The 24,393-nt window shown below is 42.1% G+C and overlaps 1 protein-coding gene across 1 annotated transcript in view; it reads left to right on the forward strand.

Annotated features, from left to right (window-relative positions):
• Positions 1-2,073: 2,073 nt before the first annotated feature.
• Positions 2,074-24,393, forward strand: part of LOC311006886 (proton myo-inositol cotransporter-like) — a gene marked incomplete at both ends in the record, with an annotated part of 80,890 nt that continues 58,570 nt past the window's right edge. The window contains 3 exons of the mRNA XM_083999897.1: positions 2,074-2,671; positions 14,453-14,612; positions 16,475-16,683. Of these exons, the coding sequence (XP_083856023.1) occupies positions 2,074-2,671; positions 14,453-14,612; positions 16,475-16,683 (967 nt within the window). The remainder of the gene's footprint in view (positions 2,672-14,452; positions 14,613-16,474; positions 16,684-24,393) is intronic.

Consider the following 24,393-nt stretch of genomic DNA (forward strand, 5'->3'; position numbering starts at 1 on the left):
CCATAAAATTGAAGCAGAGGGGGCAATAGAAATAACCATACAAGTGATGTCTCATTCATAAGTTTACATTACTGCAGCAGTTGAGATAGACAATACAGATAGACAATAGAGTTGAGATATCTCAACTGCTGCAGTAAGGTAAACTTAAAGGGATACGCCAACATTTTTTTTGTGTCTTGCCGCACTCCTGAGTCCATGACCAGCAGATAGACACCATCATTTCGACTGTGTGTGCAGTAACAAGGGAGATAGAGCTGTATCGCCTGTAATTAGCTTAGCTCAAACACTGGAAGTGTATAGGTAGTGTTAGCCTGCCTCCTACCTGAGCTGAAATCAGCAGTCAGAAGCTGATTCAGTTGCAGTTTATTTCATCTGAGTATGAATGTAGCCTATTTGATTCATTTTCTGGGAATCCCTCATTTAAATTTCTTTGGGTACAATAATGTGAAAATATTGGCCTGCTGGGGTTTGCAATGTTTGCTGTAATTTACACTAATTATATCTGGTCAGTTAGCAGGACAGATTGACAGCCCTGACAAACATTGCCACCCTTATACTACTGTAGGTCCCATGGGCTAGATCAACTGGAGTCACAAGGTTAATTTCCGCAGGAGAAACATTACAGTTTTTTTGTTTGTTTGTTTTTTACCATGAAACCATATGCACCACTGTGTGTGCAGGAACCATGTCCCATTATTACTCTCCAACTCTAATGGACTCAATCATGGGCCATTAATGGGCCACACTCATTCTCCATTTTGTGTGACACCACTGTCCACATATTGATCCACGCCATACATGAATGCACATGAACACATTTACTACGTCATTTCTCCAGGCTGCAGGCAAGCAGCACATTCAGAGATGACGTTTTGTGTTTTAAGCTTCATCAATAATGGAGAAGGCAGACAATGATAATGGTTGAGTGTGTGAACAGAGTTGTGAACATGGGACCATTGATACATTGTGTGCTTCTCTGAAGGGAGGATGAGATATAGTCTCACCCAGCAAGAGACATCAACCGAAATTAAACAAATATGTGTTTTGTGACACGTTGATGCTTTTTAAACGGTTAAAAGACGTTCAAACCTTATATCAACCTGTTTTCAACCGGAAATCAACGTTTATGTTTTGTGTTTGCTGGGAGTAGCCTAGTTCCACACTGGTTTGTTATGCACATACCATTCAATGAAGCATTGTGCCAGTTAAATAAATGTAAACAATCTGATAACATAGGGTTTCCATCACTTTGAGACGATCAACTGGTGTTTGGAAGTTACAGCTCTTAACCTGAACCTGTAATATCACAGTCCGTCCTGCAGAGGGCAACCGTTTCCCTGTTTTGCCTACAGTCTATGGTTTTGCCAGAAGCAGCCTGTTGTCAATATCAGAGTATATACAATTGTGTTTATATTATCCAGACTGTCATGGTTATAGGTTATCAATTTTAAGTACTATATATTCACTTCCTTATGTTTTCAGAGGATGGATGACATTATGTCTCTACATTCTGCTTTTATAAAGCTTACATCATCATCATCATCATCATCACCATCAGCTCTCAGTAAACAGAATCGGCTACACATCCTAATTGCCTCAGTGTTACTAGTGGGTTTATCAATCGCGGTGTATCTATTGAATATATGCGATTATATTTTTTTAATTGAATTGTAGCAGACCATATCCTCATTATGAACGATCCACTCTCTCCACACCAGCAGCATCATGCTTCCAAAACAATACTTCTTTGCGTCATGCCGACGCTGGTAGTGACGAACTGGTCCACTACACTCCTCCTATCTACCTTTTCTCCCCAGTCTTCTTCAACTCTCCCATCAGGACCACAGGGAATGTGATGCACTGACACACACAGGGCTGCAAAAGAACTTTATTCAGCAGCCAGCGTTATAGTAGGAAGTGGGGTTTGGACAGCCAACTTTTGGCAGTAACTCCCAGACTGAGGGGGGGTAAAATTAGTAAAGTGGGTGAGTGTATTTTGGTTTTCTTTTTCTTTTCTTTTTTTTCTTTTGAAGCAGTAAACTCAGCAGCCCTGTCCTGTGTTGTATTTCACATATGTCGCGGAAGCAAGTCGACCATGACTACAACCTCCGGAGTATGAGCAACCTGATGGGCGAGCGGTGGAAGAAAGTGAACGATGGAGGAGAGCGGAGCCTCATCAAAGCTCCGTCCAGCGCCAGCATCAGCAGCCAGGGCGCCGCCGCCGCCGGTGCCTCTGCCCCGGCACCTTCATCATCATCAGCGGCAGCAGCCTCCTCCACCAACACCAACACCAACACCGGGGACCTGGAGAGGGCTGCCCGCAAGCAGTTCCAGCAGGATGTCACGCCCGGTTTCGTCTATGTCCTGGCCGTCTTCTCCGCCCTGGGGGGCTTCCTGTTCGGCTACGATGTCGGGGTGATCTCCGGGGCGATGCTGCTGCTGAAGAGGGAGCTGGACCTGAGCGCGCTGTGGCAGGAGCTGCTCATATCTAGTACTGTGGCCGCGGCCGCCCTGTCCGCGCTGCTGGGCGGCTTCCTCAACGGGCTCTTCGGGCGCAGAGTGTGCATCCTGCTGGCCAGCTTCTTCTTCACTATCGGCGGGATCGTGCTGAGCACCGCCCCCGGCAAAGAGGTGCTGCTGACGGGGAGGCTCATCGTTGGAGTGGGGCTGGGTAAGACATGTGTTGCATATGCTCTGTTTGTTCAGTTGTGACAAAATTAATATACTTGTTTGAGGATTTAGTTTCTTGGAGCAAGCATTGGAATATAATCATAGAGGCTAAGCATGTAAAATAGCACTACCTAGGCTACTTTATTGCATTCAGACTGTCACTGCATGAGCCAAAGACAAAGTTGCACTTCATTGGAAATCAGTGAAATTATCCCACCTCACTGGCTGCACTAATGATAATGTGATACTTCATTGATTTTTTCCTGTAACAGTTGCCCTGCACTTGCTCTCCATTAGAAAGTTCAAAGGTCAGAAAGAATCAGCTGAAGTGCCATAGGTCTAAAAGCCTGTGTAATTCACTGTGGTTTGGTCGGTTGCTGGCTGTCCCTCCCTCTGCCTCTTCCTGCCTCAGGCCTGATATTTGCAATTACTCAGAGGTTCTGATTACACAGCATGGGCCCTCTGCTTGCCTACAGTAAGCTGCATGTCACTGACAGGCGGACAACTTGCTGTCTTCACTATTATCCTATTCTGATTATTTGTGTGGGTACCGTACCATTAAGTGATAAAAGGAGGAGTGAAGCTGACTGACAAATAAGAGGCAGATGATGTCCCAGCATGCCCAAAGGAAGCCAAGACAAACCTACAGAGCACACAGGAGGCTTTTAGTGTCAGTGAGGTTGCCTTCATTAGACACTGATGTCAGAGTTGCATGTGTCTGATTGGCCCATGCTCTCTCCCCTACACACACACACACATACACTGTACATTTGCACATTGCCTTTCTGCAACTTACTTCCTCAATGCAAATATTTTTCACCCTCCACTTTCTCCTCTCATGAATCGTCCCTCCCTTTGCGCGTTCCTCCCTCCACTCTGTGCACCCTTTACATGCAATACCGTCTTTTGATCAGAATTCAATGCACCCCAAATTATTTATAGCAGCTGCTGTTGCTTGTGAGTCACATCCTCTGTGCAAAGGGCTGTTAAAACTGGCTTTCCAGGCTCAGCGCCACGTTGATGACACTTGTCCGCTGCATGCTGCTGCTTCCCTTTGAGAGTAGTAGGCGCTCTTCTGTGTGATAAGGTGGAGGACTGTTTTCCGTCCTTAGTCAACCTCTGGGATAAGAAAAACGAGCTTAAACCTCTAATAAACACCCTGCCTGGACCAAAGTGAAGAGCTCTGTGTTTACTCACTCTACAAACTGAAGCCCATATTATTGATGTTTGAGTCAAGGCTTGCTAAACGCATTTTGAATCATTCTGCTGATAAAGAAGATTTTGAATTTTCATTGTGTTTTACATAATTCCACTTAACTATTATTAACATATGTTTGTTAATCTGGCAATCATGGATGTGCAGATGATGAGTGGTTCTAGGTTAATTTTCCACCTTTAAAGGGATATTTCAACATTTTGGCAAATTTGTCTATCGCCATAATCCCTATAGCGTCTTTGGGTTCCTGAAAAGCGCTATACAAGTCTAATGAATTATTATTATTATAGTTTTAGGAGTAGGTTCATTACCTGTAATTGTCAGTGCAAGCTGTTTTGAGAACGGCGGAGCAGAGACACAAGCTACTCAGAAAACGCAACAGAGGCTCACAGTATATCTCCATTCCCTCATCAAACTAAATACACAATCCAACAACTCCAAAAGGTGTGACCTGCACATTCACCACGCTATGAAATAATAACGTATAATGTAATGTAACATTACGACACATGAAGCAAATTCTCAGAACTACTTTTGCTTTGGAAGTCACTCTGCCGAGCAGCCGTGTCGGGAATGTAGTTCCAGTTACGTATTTACCTCTAAAACAACTCCATCTCGTAACGTTCCATTATTATCTCATAGCGTGGTGAATGTGCAGGTCCCAACTTGTCCATGAGAGCGTTTTGGAGTTGTTGGATTGTGTATTTGATGAGGAAATACCGTACGCCGCGCAGAGCTCACGTCTGCCCCGCCGATCTCAAAACAGCATGTACCGACTATTAAAGGTTATGAACCTCCTCCTAAGACTATAGGGATTATGGCAAGAGGAATTTGCCAAAATGTTGAAATATCCCTTTAAGGAAGGGCATTACTGTGAAAAAGTCGAAGCAGAACAGGAATAATTATGTCTATATCTAATTAGGATTTCCAAGGGGAGCTTGAATGTTGAGGAACCTTTTGATCTCCTGTGATTCACAGGAAGTGCTGACATGAAAACACTTGATGCAGATGCAGTAAAATAACAATTTGAACGTTGGTGAAACTACATTAAGCTTCACATTTCCTGTAATGGATGATACAGTCTGGGTCAGTTACGGAGGATGCACTCCTCTCTGGGCATGAATGAAGCACATTAGTTACTGTGCATGAGACTCCATTGACAAAAGCTCACACATATTAGCCTCGTTTTTTATTCTAAAAGTGTTTTAAAGGCAGCAACTCTGACTGCTCTGACTCTTCTCTCTCATTTCCCCTACAGGCTCATTCTTCAAACATATTTTTCCTGAACAGTCAATTACACCACAAGTGGTTTTACAGAAACAAGCCTGACTCCTGGTACAGAAATGGTTCAGTTAATGCCAACAAATTGCAGCAACCTTTTTCTGATGGACACAAACACAGAATGTGTGATTTTGTAGTAAATTAGACAAATGCTTCTGAATCTGCCCACGCCTTGAACCATATCTGTCATGTCCTCTTTAATATTCCATCCACTTTTTCTTTTTTTTGTTTTTGGCACACTTTGAATTTGTTCATAAAGCACCAGAATGAGACCACACTTCACTTGTCACTACCCTGCCAGTCAAAACTGTTACGGCTTCTTTTGCTGCAGAGAAACTCGATGTAGCCAGTCAGCTTGATATATCACCAATATTAGCTTATTGCTGATGCTGATACATATCAGTGTACGTGTCAGCCAATGTATATTTTGTCCACCGAAGAGGACTGACATGTATATTAAAAAAAAAAAAAAAAAGTCCCACACAGTGTTTGCCATTTGTCACAGTCTAATAATAAAACCAACAGATCGGAGGGATCTAAAGCTCAGAGATTTTTTTTTTAATCTCCCAAATATCAATATAAGCCTCAAATATTGAGTAACTGGAAGACAGGCTTTTAATAGGAACTTTCCATTGTCTTGTCTTGAAAATAATAGATTAATTGATAATGAAAATAATCATTAGTTTCTGTCCTACACCATGAGTAACGAAGGTCACATGTTGCTTTCCATTCCCCACTGCTCTTCTGCTTATGCAGTTGCTTTTTGCCTTACAGGCTATCTGTGTACCTGTTGCTGGTGAAAGACAGTGATTACTTTGAAGTCAGTCATTTACCACTAGTCTTTTATATAAATTATTGGCAGTTATATTATTATGTGATTTTAACACAATCACGTTAGTAATGACAGTTTAGTATCGTCCAACTTTGCATTTGTTTACCATCACTAATAGATAATAGGTGAGGAAATGATGTTGCCTCTTCCCAAATGAACATGTGAAATGAGGATTGAAAATGCTGCCACCATTTACACACACAAGCTGATTGCTAATATAAGGAGGAAACTAATCACTTGGGTCATTTCAGCTGTTACATTATAAGTGGCTGTTTCATTATAAGTTCCCCCTCCCCCTCCTGCCATCAAAATCTGTTCCCATACGGTGATCTTCATTATAGAAGCATGCACAAACCTGGCCCTGATAGGTAATGAAACACATTCTTGCACCACAATTAGCCACTGGAGACACTAATAAGGCAACATTTCTCATTGCATGCAATTATTCCAGCCTGTCACCTGCGCACTCACATTAGCATGACCGCTGGTTCTCAGGGAAGCCAATTGCTTAGCATTTCTTAGCTGAACTCACCAAAAAGGTCATCTGAGCTGTTTGTCAGACCAGTAAAGGCCATACACCACCATGCCATGCCTCCCTGTATTCCTACCCATAAGCCTCTGGTATGTCTGCTCCTGGCCAGTTATTGTTGAGCTGACCTTTGCCTGAGCGAGGGGACTGTTGTGTGATGTGAGCTGTTGTTAGTCTGAGCAGACAGACAATATTGAACCAGACAGTCAGGACTGACAAGGATTTATTACTTGACTTGACCACTGCAATCAAATTAAGAGGTTTTCTTGATGCACAGGGTATTCGTGGAAAGATGTTTCAATCTTGAAGGAGACATCGACTCTTGTTTGCTACTCAAATTGAACATGATCGTAACATAATCTTTCTCTGACATTCTAAAGAAAACAGTTGGAATCTGTTGTTGGATGATGGACTCACACAATAAGGTTGTAATCCCTAATGTTTTAATCCTGTTTCATTTTGGAAACAGTCATGGTTGCTGTGGTAACTTCAAGTGTGGGGAGTATTACTACAGCAGCTCCCTCTGCAGCTACTTTGTCAGAAATACAACAGAAGAGTGGATGGTGTATCTGTATCTGTATCCACCTCATGTTAAACCGTATGAACACTGCACATTTTTTAGTCCTCCTTCTTCACATTTGCAGTTGGCATTTGCAGTGGCTGCTTACACAATCTAAGTTGAAATAAAATAAAAACGTTTTCTCTCTCTGCCAGTAAAAATAAAGCCTACTATGGAGAGAGGTACAGAATATAAATACAGTGACAAGCCATTACAGAAAATTGGTAACAGTAAAAGGTTTATAGTTTAACGTGATAAAAATCCTACAGGTTGTAACATTAAAGACTCTGAAGATTCTTTATCTTTAAAAAAGAAGATTCTGTGATAATCGGTAGCAATAATACATATTCGTTAATTTATTATTACTAGCTATTAAGAGATCTTCGGAAGGAGTTTTAAAGTCTTTTTGCATTGATAATATTGATGACTATAATGTTGAGGAGGCTAGCTCTAGTATTTATTCACTGGTTTGACTCATAGACTGTAAAAAGAATGGACGTAGCACCCGTGACGTCACCCATTGGTTTGGGGGAGTCTGTTTTGTGCCGCTACTACGGGGGTTTGAGCTGCGCCATGTTGGATTCTACTTGCCATATTTGGAGCGGTGCGGCCGTTGGCCGGCCGAGAGCCCGCCCACTGGCCTCGAAGCAGTGGTCTCCGGACCTGTCACTCAACGTTTCCGCGCCCTGATTGGCCAGAACTTTAAACCTAATAATAGTAAAACGGTAGAGTTTAAAAAAAATTCACCCCCCTCAGAGTATGTGCGGGGGTAGAAACTATCGGTTGAGACCAAAAAAATAAAATGTACCAGGCTGTAAATATGTTTTTTTAAGCTGTAAAATCGGCTATTTTAACATGGGGCTCGATTGGAGTTGCTCCCTTCTGGAGCCAGCCCCCAGCGACAGCCGAGGGGATTGCAGCTTTTTGAACGCGGAAGTGAGCTTCACTTCTCAGACCGACAACTGCCCCCTTGGTTTGACTCTTATAATGATTGTTAACCCTTTTAAAGGGGAACTATGTAAGTCCAGTCGCTTTTCCACTGTTTTTCTAACCCTCCTCCTGGCCATGTGCATTGGTTTTCAACCAAGCCGGTGAGAGAGCAATACATGGAGTGGTGGATAACGTTATATATCATATATGCGTACAATGTCTATTGTCTTACGTGTCATAAACAAGACATTACAGGTTAACGGGGCGCGTTTGTGTCGCGATGATGCCATAACGAGAGCTGGGACACCGGGTTGCTGGGACACCGAGATGCTGATCTTGCAATGTTGGTTTTCGGGCAAGAGACGCTATATGAAGGCAGAGAGCCTCCATTTTCCCTGTTACAAGTTACAAATCATCTATTTAACCATCACAATTACTCTGAAGCTGTTTAATTTAATTTAATTATTAAAGAAAATCCCACGTGGCTCCTTTAAAGTTCCTCTTTAAAGGAGCAATTTCGGTTTTTCTATTGCTACAAAGCCACATGTGGTGAGTAAAGGAATTAGGTTTGGTATTGAACTTGTAACATTTAACCCTAACTCTTTGCTAAGTACACAGATTTTGGTGCTAACATTAGCTACATAACAACAGCAAAAGAAGTAGGTCCTTTAAAAACTGTTGTGACTCCATTCAAACTACAATCAGTAGAGACTGATTTGTTTGAACTAAATGGAAATTAGATAATAAAGACAATATTTTGTGGAGTTGTAATATTGTCACGATAGTTGGATTATTTGCTTCACTAACAGCTATTAAACACTAAAGTGGGTGTTGTAATGGCTTCTGTGTGAGCTATGTGTGTAGCGCAGGTTACCATGAAAGTGTTAACAAGAGCCATAAAGCTTTACTTAAAGTAAATCTGCTCTGACAGCTGCAGCTGTCCACACCCTCATATGTGAGCAAACAGAGGCACACACTGTCACTCTCGCAGTGTGTGTAATCGTGTTTTCATCCACCATTTGCAAATGTTGAATTGTTTTGGCCTTGGAAATGAAGGGTTTGCATGAAAATAGTGCCTTTAATCATGCTGGGTTATCATTTAATTATTACCTGGAGGCTTGCTAATTAATTGGTTGGTTTATGTAATTAAGTCACAATTCCTGCACTAACTAGGTGGAGGACGTGTAGACTTAATGAAGAGTTTGTTTATGTGCATATTATTGTCGTAACTTGAACATCAAATGAAAAAGTATTAAGTTGTTTTTGACTTGACATTTTTGCGTATTTAGTACTGTGTATTACACATGATGTGACAATGTGACTTTAGCTGAAAAAATGTATTTGAAAAATCCAACATGAAATTAGGCAGATGCTGCTGATTTTAATTTTTAAAAAAGGGTACAAGCTCTCCTGCTTTTACCACTGATTTTAATTGTCACTCACCACTTAATCATTGGAAAGTCAACAGCAGCTTTTCTCCGCACTTTCAAGGATCCTCCATTAGTCTCTAATGAGCTTCCTCCATCACAACCAGCTACTTAGTACCAGAAAATGTCCTGCCTGTGTCTTTACGACATCACAGTGATGGAGGATCTAGTGAAGTATCTCCCTCATACTCTGATGAAGCAAGGCTTTGTGCCTAGAGGCTGCCTTCACAAAACCAGACAGATCCTTTGTTTAAGAGTGTTGTGCTTCTTTGAGGCTGTGCCTGACCAGACCATAACTTCAGAGCCTTATTCTGTGTGTGTGTGGTGGGAGCTGTCCCTGGTGCTGAAAAGAGAGCTCATTAATGACAAAGGGAACGTAGGGCAAATGTGTTTGAAAGGGATTTGCATTTCAGCAAGTGAAGAAATGCACAGAGCCTTTAGTTGAGGTAATTCTGAAAAAAACGGAATCTCTCGTAGTTCCTCATAAGTAAACACAGGAAATAGCTACCTGAAATGGTAGCTAATTGATCATTTGAAGCATTCATTTCTAGACCTTTAAACACATAGAACTTATATTATTGTGGACAGTTTTGCTTTCGCTTATGAAGTTGTACAGGACACAATATTAAGTTTCTACATGTAGATGCTTAAAGGGACAACGAGGAGTTTTGGAAAGCGAAGTGTTTTCACACTACATTTCCCATGAGCCTCCGCGCGCACAGTGAAATTCTTGGACCGGCGCAAGACAGACGTCTTGCCAAGAATGTTTTCATTCATGGGGTGGTGCGTGGCGCAGTGGTTAAAGCGGCCGCCCCATGTAGAGGCTACAGTCCTCAACGCAGGCGTCCCCGGTTCGTATCCTGCGTCGGGCAGACCTTTCCTGCATGTCATTCCCCCTCTCTCTGCCTCCCCCTTTCCTGTCTATCTATACTTTGCTATCAAGTAAAGGCAAAAAAGCCCAAAAAATATACTTAAAAAAAAAAAGAAGAATGTTTTCATTCAGCAAGAATTAAAGTCGGAGGTTTAAAGACGATCACATACCGTCATAGTTCCGGCCATAAACTGCGATTCGGCGGCGTTATTCTCATGACCTACCGGGCAGCGTCCGTGAAACCCAAACTAAGGAAACGCTGGTCGGCTCACCCAGCATTTTCACCACTAATAATAATAACAAAATAACGATAGAGACAAAACAATATATTTATTGAAAATGGACCCATTAGTCCACTAATTTCAAATGGCAACAGCAGGCCTTGTTTGCTCTGGTCAGTGCCATTTCATCTGAGGTAAGAAACTGGGAATATGTATCAAATACAGTAGATATATGGTCACATCAGCAGTTTAAAAATGCTGTTTTTAAAAGCCATTGCAACATAAAATGACTCCAGAGACTCCTAGGCAAACATATTTTATTTTTTCTTTACAGTAATACATTGAAACAGAACTGTACAGTATTTGACCTTTTCACTGGCCTGTAACAATATTTGTCTTAATTGGCTCTAACATATTTGCTCTGTCGCCACCTGCACCAAGAAGTGAAATGGAAAAGACCTATTACTCAACATAAGCTGCATTATCTTACTAACATGCATACAAGCTGTGTGTGGCAGCAGGCGGTGCTCACATGGAGACAAGCTGGTGATGCATATGGCTAAAATAGATAAAACAAGGGACCAAGGCGAGAAAACTATGAGTGAGGAGAGGGTGGAGGAGGGGGTCTAGTGGTATTCACAGATAGAGACATTTACAGCTGATAGTGATCCTGAGGACTTGTTAGTGCTCGGCATGCTGTGATCTGTGCATATGTTGTGTGTGTGCATCTGCATAAGTGTACAAACATACAGTGCAAACACAAAGCTGCAATTCAGCTGCCAGATAAATAAGTGCGGAAACAGATTTAGTGACTTTTGCTGTTTGAATGAAGCCTGCTGCTGCCGTGTCCACAGGTTTACAGTCAATTGGATTATTCTAATACTGTACACAATACAGGCTGAGCTCTTTGGAAACATACTGAATGGAAGTGCAATTAATGGATATAGCATAGTGTTCATATTCATTGTACAGCATTTCATTTCTTATTGGAAACCGTGGTGATTTTGGTGGTGGTATTCTTAGGGCTGTCGATTATTTGTTAGTTGACACCAGTCTAATCTTATCAGATCTTATCTTGACAATTTGATCAATAATCAAAGACCTAAAAATCACCTAAAAAGAAACTTGGACAAATGAAACAGGGATTTTTTTTTGATTGAAAACACCTCGAGAGGTCAATCTGTCAGACCACATCCATGGATGTTTCCTACTCATGTGGTAACTGTAACACAATTTTAAGCTCTGTGATAGGATGTTTTTGGTTTTCACAAAACTGCATCTTGGGAGTGGTAGTAGCCTACACTTCTTTTCATGTGTTTTTAGGTGTACTGGCTTGAGCCTTTTTCTTTAATCAAAAAAGGAGCAGATATATTCTAATATATTTTACACTTGTTTCTCAAATGTTTGGGAAATGGGCTGTTTAACTTTTAAGAAGTCATTGTCCATATGACAGGTTGATGTGACTCTACTAGCCCTGCTCGGTCCTGCTTCAGGCTAGAAAACAGGTTTGAATTTGCAGACATTTGTTCAGTAGCAGCAGAGCGTGCTGCTTCTGTTGTTTGTCAAAAAGCACAATTGTACTCAGAAACCTACGGCCAGTGTCACTGATGCCACTGTAGACAAACAAATAAAACATATTAATTTAAAAGTCCTTGTTGTGCCGTACTCTGTGCTGCCACAGGTTTTCTTGTCCGTCTTTCAGCAGCATCACCCCAAAGCTTATGAATGGATTTCCATCCAAACCGCCCTGAGCAGACAGGCTTCATGCCAAAGAGCCGTTGATTAGATTACGGCGGTGATCTGGGTCTTGGATTTCCTCCATCAGATGATAATGCTTTTTTAGCCGTAACTAAGATAAAGACTTGACTCTAAATCTTCTGGGTATGTTTGCATGGTCAATAAATCAATTTGGGAGAAAGAAAAATGTATCTCTCAGTGGAGCAGCAGGTCTGGGACTGTCAATGCCCCTCCTCTGATCATTCACACTGAACGCTAGTCTAGGCAGAGACATGTCCACAGGGCTTTTTGAACCAATTCAGCTTCAATTCAGTCTTTTGTGGTTTAGTTTTTTTTTTAGATAACACCGTGATGTTATGTTCTTCTTGTTGAACTGTTTTGCAACAGTATTTTCTATGTTTGTGTCCTCTCTTCTGTGGAGGTCGAGTAGGGAAAGAAACCCTCCTCTTCCTCGGTTATCGATTTGTCTTCCCAGAGCTGCCACAGTGTGGTGCCCGCTCCGAGACACCGCGCCTGCTTTCCCAGCAGGTGGTTTCCATAGCAACAGGTAGCTACGTAGCCATGGCGGCCATTGAGGGCAGGGTGGTGGCAGTAGGGAGGAGGGGAGAGGAGAGGAGGGGAGAGGGGAGGAGGGGAGAGGGGAGAGGAGAGGAGGGGAGAGGGGAGGAGAGGAGAGGAGGGGAGAGGGGAGGAGGGGAGAGGAGAGGGGAGGGGAGGAGGGGAGTTGGTGGGGGAGAGGGTGGGGAGGGGGGTGAAGCTACAGAAAGCAGTGGCAGACTATTAATAGAGCTTATCAGGAAGCAGCTGCAGAAAGCTACGGCCTCATGGTAGCTCGTCACATTCATCCTGGGCAAATACACACACACACACACACACACACACACACACACACACACACACACACACACACACACACACACACACACACACACACACACACACACACACACACACTGCTCTGTGTGTGCAGTAAGTATGACAGTACACAACTGTCCATCTGACTGTGTGTGTGTATTGTTGTGAACATGGTCACCATGTGTGTATGTGACTGAATAATGGCACGCCGACTATTACTAATGGACTAAAGCATTTCTGTGTGTGTGCTGTGTTTACATTCACAATATGTTCCTGCTGTTCGTGTCAGGGTCAAAGGTCAAAGTAATTTCAAACAAGAAGCTTTGATACAGACCATAGACTGTAAAAAGAATGGACGTAGCAGCCGTGACGGCACCCATTGGTTTGGGGGAGTCTGTTTTGTGATCCTACCACATTTGAACTGCGCCATCTTGGATTTTAGTAACGTAACCACGCCCCCATTTATGTATGAATTTGAAGCCTAAACAACACTAAAACGGTTGTGGTACAGCCCCCCCCCCCCCCCCCCCCACCCCACCCCCCCACATGGGGAGTTGCTCCCTTCTGGTCCTCGCCCCCAGAGGCCGCCGGAGAACTGCAGCTTTTTGAACCCAGAAGTGGTCTTCACTTGGAGAACCTTGATACTGACAAAAGAATTATCAGTAATAATGATGATGACAAAATGATGTAAAACATGAGTTAGAGTTAAACGTACATAATCAGACTAATAACACTGAAAAAGAAAATCATGGCAGTTATAATGTATTTTCATGTAGTAAGTTTTATGACATCAACTGAAATGTGTTTTTTTTAAACTCCTAAAATATAGCCTACTCATACTATACTACTGTACCTTGTAAAGTTGTTGACCCTGCTTACAAATTTAAGCCATATTTTTTGACTATCTTATAAATGGGAGTCCATTATTCACTTTTTCTTTTAGTTTTATTCTGCTAATTCATAAGGAGAATATGTTGCTGTCCAGATTTTAAATGGTCCACTGTGTTCAGCAGCTGGTCACTATCTTCACCTGTTGGCTGAGTAGACCACATGCTTCATAGAGCTAAGTAGAACAGCACTGTTGTTAATTCTTTGTGTGTTTATTATTATATTGTGTGACTTGGTCATGGTTTAGCTTGGTGATGCAGGTTGTGAAAAATGCAAACTCCTTTCATAACCATATTTTTCTTAAATCAAGCTTTGCTACTGCTCTGTGTATCACCTGGACTCTTTATCCGTTCACTCAGAGACACTTCAGAAAATGAAAAAGTACCTTTTGATAACCGTGCTGACCACTGCCCCCCCCTCTCTCCTGGCTGTGCAGGTATTGCCTCTATGACGGTGCCCGTGTACATCGCTGAGGCCTCTCCGCCCCACCTCAGGGGGCAGCTGGTGACCGTTAACACCCTCTTCATCACCGGTGGACAGTTCACCGCCAGCCTCATCGACGGCGCCTTCAGCTACCTGCAGCACGACGGCTGGAGGTTAGACACACACACACACACACACACACACACACACACACACACACACACACACACACACACACACACACACACACACACACACACACATATGTAGATGCACCAAAAGAAAAAAAAACAACAAAATCTGACAGTCACTTCAACATTTGCCCATTTTGCATCAATACAAATGATTGAAGTGAGGTAAACAGACAGAGAAGTTTATCTTATTAGAAAGCACAGATGTTAAAGTTTTCATTTGGTGATGAATTACTACTATCATTTAATGTAAATATAGGCCTACAACTCGGATTTTAAGATACTACATAATACATTATTAGTTTTTCAGCGAACTATGTAATATCGCAATATCACAATATTTTGCAAAAATATATCGCATCATGACCCAAGTATCGTGATACGTATCGCATCATGAGGTCCTTGCCAATACACACCCCTATTCAACAATGCATTATATTTATATTTTCAGTTCTTATGTCTTACCTTAGGTACTTTCTCAAAGGCTGTAAGGAATCCCACCTCCCTATATGCTTGTCTTACGGGTAGATAAGATAGTAGCGTCTTTTCTTTGGGTTCTTATCATATCAAATGCCAAAAAAATGTCATTTTGGCTCAGTCCCTCACTTCAAATGTCAACACATGCATGTGCCACCACCACCTAACATTTACTGTACACTTCAAAGATACAGTATGGAGTTTTCCCTCTGTTGTTGTCCATCTGCTCCCTCTTCTACTTTCCTCTGTTTCTGTTTGCGTCCTGTCCTGCTGTCACGTGGAGATTTGGGTGTTTGAATATCGAGCTGCCAGATGCTGTAGATAAGAATCGTCCTTTTCACAAGGATTTGCTTCAACTGCAGTTCTGATGGAGACAGTGGAAATCGTTCCGAAAGCCCCAGACTGGGGTGATCCATGCATGATAATGGCTTTTCAGAGACACTTATTGAGTTTAGAGTATGAGCGATTGGCGTCTTTGCCTGTGCAACAGAAAACTGTCCTCAAACATCAGTTCATGTCAGTATAAGATTATGTTTTTCCCACTCTTTGGATTATTCTGATATATGATAAACTGGAATTTATATAAAATAACCTGCTTCTCCTTTTTCTCCTCCATTTCTTTCCTCTTGTAGAAATAAAGCTCTTATAATTTACCGTTATTACAGTCTTTTTCTCTCTGGCTCACCTCCCAGGTAGCCTCTTATTCTTTGTCTTCCTACCAGATAATTTTTTAGACTTTCAGTATGACCCTTTTTACCGAATGAGCTGAACCCTCCTCGTGTGCATGAGTGGATACAGAGAGGCAATTTTCCTCTCAACATAATAGCCCTGTAGATCAGTGGTTTTGTTTGGGTAAAGCTATAGTTTCAGGGCGTTGTCAGAAATGTTCCACACTGGGTCAATGATGATGTTTTTAATATACACTAATGGTCTTATTGTCACTTTAGCCCAATGGATCAATCATCAAGGTGAATGTTTATACCTGTAGTAACCAGTGTTCTGGTATGCACATAAATCCACTTGTTACAATACTCAACCTGTTACATTCAGAGTTGAAATGAAATGCTAAATGTTAAGCTTACTTTAAGCAGAATCAGCTAAGTAAAGCCTTGACATTTCCCCCTCCCTTTAATTTTAATGAACCATACCGCCTGATGTGTGCTGGCAACTAGCTTAATATAGAAAAGGAAAACATGGAGCGACCTTTGTGTATCGTATTTCAGCAGCAAGTACAGATTTGAATGGGAAAACTACATCTTACAAAATTAGCAATAAGCCAAAAAACACTCCTGTTTATGTACAGTCATTTCTGTGATGATAATTTGAATCTCCACACGTTGTCCCTCCCCCCCCCTCCACCTCCTCAGGTACATGTTGGGTCTATCCGTGCTCCCCGCCGTGCTCCAGTTCATGGGATTCCTGTTCCTGCCGGAGAGCCCTCGCTGGTTAATCCAGCGTGGGCTGACCCAGAAGGCCCGCCGCGTGCTCAGCCAGATCCGAGGCAACCAGAACATCGACGAGGAGTACGACAGCATCAAGAACAGCATCGAGGAGGAGGAGAAGGACAGCGGAGGAGGTGAGTGGACAGAGACAGAAGCAGTGGTTGAGAGAAGGGAAAAAAGAAAAGATTTCTGTGAAAATCTGTTACATCTGTGTACACGACTGTTTGCAGCAGTTGTGTTTTCTCAATGGGACATCAGTGTAGTGAGATTTAATCAGTGTGCAGTATATTAATTCAGCAAACACTCATTGAGAAGCTGCCTCAGATCCTACTGATCCTCTGTCCAGAAGGATGATGACGAACTTGTCACTAAAGGTCAAAACTAAGTTCAGGTGCTTTTCCTGTGACAACCCTACAATGTATAGATGGCATCAGGAGTCACATAACACAGAGCACCTGGTTCTGGATTTGTCCTGTGGATCCTTCTGGGTACGATGTCAATTGCAATTGCAGGTGCATCTCAATAAATTAGAATATCATGAAAAAGTCAATTTCCAGTAGTTCAAGTCAAATAGCCCCAAACAAGTATTCAGTGCAAATAGATGGACATGCTTTTCAGAAGGCCAACATTTCTGTATTAAAATTATTTTTTAAATATATTTAAATATTACATTTTTGGGGGGGTACTGAATTTTAGGTCTTCATAAATGTAAGCCATAATCATTACTTTAATTTAAAAATAAATAAATAAATAATTATAATAAATAAATAATGTTTCATTCTGTGTGCAATATAATGAGTTATATGAGCTTCACCTTTTGATATAAATAAACTTTTCCATGATTTTTAATTTATTGAGATACATCTGTATAATCTAGCTGTCAGGTTATCATCGGTAGGGATGGGAATTGATAAGAATTTTGTGATTCCGATTCCATTATCGATATTGCTTATCGATTCTCATTGGGTGAGGGAATAAAAGAGAAATGGGTTTGTTTGCATTAATGGCTCTAACATTAAAAAAGTAGACAGGACCAACCTGCCTGGAGAGTTAAACACTATAGACCACTGTGGCTGTGCTCAGGAGGAATTTACAATGTTTCCATTTCATGATGGTTTCCACACATCTCTATTCTTCTCACTAGTTATTGTTTTCATATAATGTTCATTTTTATGCGGAGTGAGCGAGTGAGTGAGCGAGAGTGAGAGAGCGTGAGAGAAAAGACACAGGGCGCCAGAGTTCACGTGGCTACGAGCAAAACCTGGAACCAGGTGGTGAGAAATAAAGAGAGAAAAACAGAAAGAATAGAGACATGTAGCCTGTTCAGGAGACGTTGTCCTGTCCTCACGACGTGAGAGAGGGAGGACCGGATGTGGCTCACAGGTTTAGAGATGAGGAAACGTCACTGTCAGCAGCTGCATCACGCAGACAAGTCAATCACTTTATTTTGTGAGAACAGTGACATGTGGATATAAACACTAAGCACCCTCATTTATAATGATGATTGAATTATAACGTAGTGTTATTAATCTCTGGTTCAGTCCGGTGATAACGGGCATGTGTGTGTGTGTAGCCACGTCACCTCCAGGTAGAACAACAGGAGTTCTACAACTGTAAAACACCTGGAGCTGATCAACTAAAGGCTCACAAAAATAACAATCCAGTAAACATCAACTCTTGACGCGAGAGCAGCCCACGTGTCCACACAACACAGTGTTGTCGGGTTACACACACACTACAGTTTGCTTCGTTCTGACGCAAACACAGCATGTGTTGTTTGGTTCAGAAATTTGCGCATTTGCAAAAAAACATTAAAGGGACAACAAGGAGTTTCTATTTGGTTATAAAAAAGTCTCACGTTAATGTGGATGAATCTACGTTACCCACACTTGTTAAAACAGAAGTAAGTGATCCGGTCGTTTTGGCTAACTTCTTGTCAGCCGATGGAGTTAGCAGCCCCCGCCCTCGTCATGGATCTATTGGTCCTCGTCCCTACGTCACCACATTCACGCGCATCCCTTGGCTGCACACACAGCCCTTTATGCCGTTCTCTCTCCTCATTGGATAAAGGTTGTAGGATACAAGGAAGTATACAAGAAGTTTTCTCCTCGGCTTACAGCAGAGCAGAGTGACGAACAGACCCGTGTTTCAGACCAAACACTCTATGTAAGTGATTGCTGTCGGAAGATAGAACTATTTAAGACTTATATTAACGCAAATATTCCACTTACTTCTGCTTTAATTGCTCCATTTTCGATAAATATATCGTTTTGTCTCTATCGTTATTTTGTTATTTTAATTAATGGTGGAAATGCTGGACGAGCCGACCAGCGTTTCTTTACTTTCGGTTTTGCAGACGCTGCCCGGCGGGTCATGAGAATAACGCCGCCGAATCGCCGTTTATGGTCGGAACTACGACGGTATGTGATTGTCTTCGAACCTCCGACTTTCATTGTTGATGAATGAAAACATTCTCAGCAAGCTGTCCGTCTTGCGCCGGTCCAAGAATTTCACCCTGCGCGCGTAGGCTCATGGTAAATGTAGTATGAGAACACTTCGCTTTCCAAAACTCCTCGTTGTCCCTTTAAAAAAAAAAAAAAAGCGGAATCGATAAGCGGAATCGTTAAGCAGGCACGCACACCATCCCAAGAATTGATCCAAGTTGGAACCGGTTCTGAAGAGGAAGCGGTTTTCGATTCCCATCCCTAATCATCGGTGCTGCAGGTTAGAGATCATTCATTCCCCTGGCTTTCATAAGGACTGCCACAATAGGTGACCTCTTCCACAGCCAAGGATGTGGGAGTCAATGCATGAGTATGAGATATGTTTGAAAAGGACAGGCTAATTCCTGGTCTCAGGATCATTATTAACAGCTCACAGCTGACAGAGACACGGCCCTGGGCCCTGAAGGCAGCAGCCTCCTTTTCACTCACTTTGATTTGTCAGCGAGGCTGATTAGACAGCCCCTGCTCTCCTCCTGCTGAGTGATGGAAGTCTTTCCTACTGAAGCAGTAACAGTAAGTCTCTCAGTTGCTCTGTAACATCTCCTTGACTCCTGGGGTGATGGCGGTGACCTGTCAATCAAAACAGTGTGAGCTGCACTTTGGCTACTGTAGCTGCAGTCTGTGTGGGTGGGGCTGTTTTACCCATCTGCTCAAAGATGACTCAGAAAATCAGCCGTCACAGCCAGAAATGTAAATCACATCACATCCTGTCCAACAGTGAACGTTTCCTTGCACATCAGCAGGTGTTAGGAGCAACAGATTGTAGAGTCCTCACTCCGTTTGTGTCAGGCACACGAAAAATAAGACAGACTACTACACTGAAGTGAACATTTTTCAATTTTGAGCTACACAATGACATCGCTGTGGTCAGCGTCACATCAATTCAGCTCTCAACATGGCGAATAAGCTCTGTAAGTACAGCCGTCTGGTAGAAAGGCAACCCAACAGAAAGATGAAGAGGTTAGTGTGGCCGAGCAAATAGAATTTTTCTTCTTCACGGTCACTTATTGTGTGAGCTGACCTTTCCCAGACCACATGGATGCTGCTGTTTGATATGAGGCTTCTCCGGCGGGAGCAGACGTCTTGAAGGAGATTGTCAGAATAAAGCTGTCAGAGCTTTATCAGCTGATATTGCTGTTTCATTAGCATGTGAACTTTTCTGTATTTCCTGTGTGTGTGTGTGTAGATGAGTCTGTGTGTTTTTGTGTGATACACTCTGAGCCTGCAAATCTTTACCCAAGCTCTAATATCCCTTCAGTCCTTGTTCAAGCCAATCTAAGAAAGCACTCTCACTGCATACACTAGCATTTATTCACATTTTATCATTCTCTTTATATGCCATCTATTTGTGTGTCTGTGTGTGTGCATGTGTGTGAGATGGAGCAAGTGGAGTGAAGAAGTGAAGCACAATTAAACCCACAGAAGAGAGACATTATGCACATTCACACACAGGGAGCATATGGTGTCATAATCACTGCACTGTTGTGAATTTAAATTCAATCCCAAAAGCTGTCTCAGTCTGACTCACTCATTGCATCCACCATGTTTCTCTGTGAAACCGAGCCATCAGAGGTGTTGGCTTACCTAGTTGTTTATTTTGATCTACTGTATTTATTTACAGGGACAGTGGTTGGTCGTTGAGAAGTATTACTGTAAAGTGCCAGTGTTACTCAAAAGGCCAGATGTTACTGTAAAGGGATAATTCAATTGCCATAATCCCTATGGGAAGGTTAATTACCTTTAATTATCGGTGCGTGCTGTTTTGAGATCAGCGGCGCAGAGACGCTAGCTGCTCGGTGAACAGTACAGGTCCCCTGTCCCTCAAACTCATCAAATACATAATCCAACAACTCCAAAACACTCTCATGGAGAAGCTGCGACCTACAAATTTGCCACACTATGAAATAATAATGATTAATTATGTAACATTACGACACATGAAGCAAATACTCTGAACTACTTGCGCTTTTGAAATCACTCCGCCCAGCAGCCGTGTCCAGAATGTAGTTCCAACTGCATTTGCCTCGAAAATAACTCGTAATGTTACTTAAATAATCATAGTGTGGTGAATGTGCAGGTCACAACTTGAGAGTGTTTCGGAGTTGTTGGATTGTGTATTTGATGAGTTTGAGTCATGTGATTGAACTGATCTCTAACTGAGCTGCATGTACTTTAGCATTAGAAGAGACAGTAGAGATCTACTGCTGCATTACTTCCAAGTCTGTGGAGCAGATCATTGGCAAATATGCTGTTATTTTAAAATGACAGTAGACCACTTTTTTCAACTTTGATTTTGACTGCATAAATAGCAGCATGTGTATTCAGAATGGATCCCTAGACAGGCCCATTACTATGTAATTCACTATGCAACCAAAACAGGAAGAGGGCTGTGTGTTTTTTATCTGTCAGTAACTTTCGCCAGGCAATGGAAAGTCATAACAAAGAAGGCAAACAGAGAAAGTGACATAAACAAGAGACAACCTCAGATGGGCCTTTACTCAATGAGCCATAGTAGGGCTGGGATAGAAGTTCAGGTATTCAGGTACTTCTGAATAAATCTAAACATGTTTAAGATGGATTTGGGTTTTGCCACAGCATTCTGTTGTTGTTTTTAAAACAGAGATAAAGGTAGACATTTCTTATAAGTTCTCGCTTGATACAAAAACAGCAAGGATCTCTCTTGTCCATGAAAGCCCAAGCAAAAACAACCTCATATCGTAAAACTGGAAAAGCTACAAGCTCTTGACATAGAATATGTTTCCCTGATTCACAGTATTCCAATTTCTCAATATAGTATACAGTATATTTGCTGTGAAAGGCTTAATTGGCCATTACCTCCATGCGTGAAAATGAAAGTGATAGTGCTTTTTTAGTTTTATAGCTTTCTCTTCAGAGCTTATTGTTTGTTTCATGAGAAAAGCTTTGAGAGTAATGGAGGGAAAAAGAGAGGATATGGGAGGGTAATTAACAGTCATGAGAGGACAAATGGGCAGGAGAGGAGAGGAGAGGAGAGGAGAGGAGAGGAGAGGAGAGGAGAGGAGAGGAGAGGAGAGGAGAGAGGAGAGGAGAGGAGAGGAGAGGAGAGGAGAGGAGAGGAGAGGAGAGGAGAGGAGAGGAGAGGAGAGGAGAGGAGAGGAGAGGAGAGGAGAGGAGAGGAGAGGAGAGGAGAAAGGATATTAGATTCTCCCTACAACCAATCAACATTTACAGCAGATGACACCATAACTCTACATGCTGTATCCATAGATCCCACGGGCCCTTGTGGTCTGCAGTGAAGATCAGCCTTTATCACACATCACACTCACGTAATCACACACTGATGTCTAAAAACACACACCAGTCACGCCAGCGGTGGAGCCTCTCCCTTTTGACTCCAGCAGCTCCATTCTCATTTCGATGTCTCCCCCCTGCTGTCCTCATCACTTCCCATCTACAAGCAGAGGCATCAGGCAGGCGGCCTCTCTCACTGCCTGCTGGATATGTTGTAGCCATTTAACACATATGAAATGAGAGTGATGCACCCAGTGTCCAGATTGGGACTTGTTGTTGTTTCACCTGAGATTGATTCACAGTTTGACTTCTCTCCAATGCCAATTAGTAAAGCAAGAAACTTCCTGAGGAGATGTCTACAGCACATCTTTTACGACAATGATGACGATGGTGGAGCTGGAGGATTGAATTGGAGGCATGCCCATGGCACGTAGATTGGAAATTTACCGAATTATTAGATTTTTATTGACCTGCACACTTCAATGTGCATAGTATAGTGCCTAGTATAGTATACTATAATTTGAAAGACTGTTATATAAAGCCACAATATTGGCTTTGCAGTATTATCATATAGCTACAATATCAGCATCCCCAGTTAGGAAAATCAGTGTTAGTCCCAAATATTTCATCTGTACAATATGGGACAGTAAAGACAATCACTGTAGGTAGTTGAGAGTGTCGGAGGTCCGTCTTTTGAAGCAGAGAAGAAAGGCTTCCTCTTTATTGTCAAGCAGTTTGTTTACATGAATTCATGTATCCTTGAGCTAAAGACAGCAAGTCAGAGATTTTTCTTTTATCTCCGTTTCAACATTTACTTTGAAGACATAAATGCAACCCGAGCCTCGTGCAGCATGTGTGGCACGATCACTTCAAGTTGCTCGCAGTGTTAACACGTCGTAACATTCAACATTGTCATCTGACTGTCAACAATCCTATGACGAGAAATGAAATAGAAATGCAACAAGACCACCAACCTACTGAAAGGCATTCACTGCAAACTTTCTTTTTTTTTGTCTTAGGAGGTTTGTTAAACTTTTAACATGTCTAACTTTGCAAGGAAGCCGACAGAAAGGGCAGACGGTACACGGCTCAGGACTGTTTGACCTTTTTTAATTTGGTTCCCCCTCTCAACAGAACTAAAAACGCTGCTTGTGTCTCCTCTCATGGTCTCTTCCAAATTCACTGCAGCTTTTCTTTTCTTTTTGCTTTTTCAAACACTCATCTCTGTCAAGAACAAGCAAAAAACCCTTATTGTTGATGTTTATCTTTTGTGAGGCCTCAAGGTCTCACGACTTAATCCAAGTGAAGTATATTTTAAATGTGCTGCATCATTTCATGACTGCTGCTACTCCAGTGTGTTTGCAGTCTACATGCTCTGTTTTAGGGCCAACTTCAGACCTAGAGACCAGCTTGTGGGTATAAACTTTTTATCTTGTCACTGACTCACTTGTTGTCAGATGACATCAAACACACACCTGATCGATCCAGCAGATAAGGAGACTAAGGTCGGAGCAGTGGAGTAGAGTAAAGAAAATCCCTTTTTCTTTAATTTCCTTAATGAAAACATCAAAGTCAGGAATATCACTGTGTGAGGTGACATTGGTTGTAAGTGATGCTCACATTTCTTTTTAATTCCTTTTAAGGACAGCTCTGTGCCTGTTTCCTGATAAGGATTCCTAAGAGTGTATGTGCATGCTGTCGAGGGCTTATCATGGTGCTGAAGAGAGAGTTGAATTCATTACAATGTAATGTGCTGAACCTAGCATACCATCTTTAGAGTATCAGACTGTTGTATATATTTATTAAGTGTACCCAATCACAACAATATGTGTTGTAAATGAAATATAGTGGGTGAATTCGGTCAAATGATCATATGAGCATCTGTTTGGATAGAGCTGCAATCCATGATCTGAGAGGCTTTGCAGATTTTGGTTTAACTCATGTGATCACGTGATTAGTTGGACATATTGCTGCCTGGGCATAAACCCTGCTACTTCAACACACACATCTCTGCATCCTCTTTCCAAGTCCTGACTGGATATTGTCATTCTTTTGATGACTTTGATGCTT

Source organism: Trachurus trachurus, assembly GCF_905171665.1.
Source record: "Trachurus trachurus genome assembly, chromosome: 23".
NCBI classification, from domain to species: domain Eukaryota; kingdom Metazoa; phylum Chordata; class Actinopteri; order Carangiformes; family Carangidae; genus Trachurus; species Trachurus trachurus.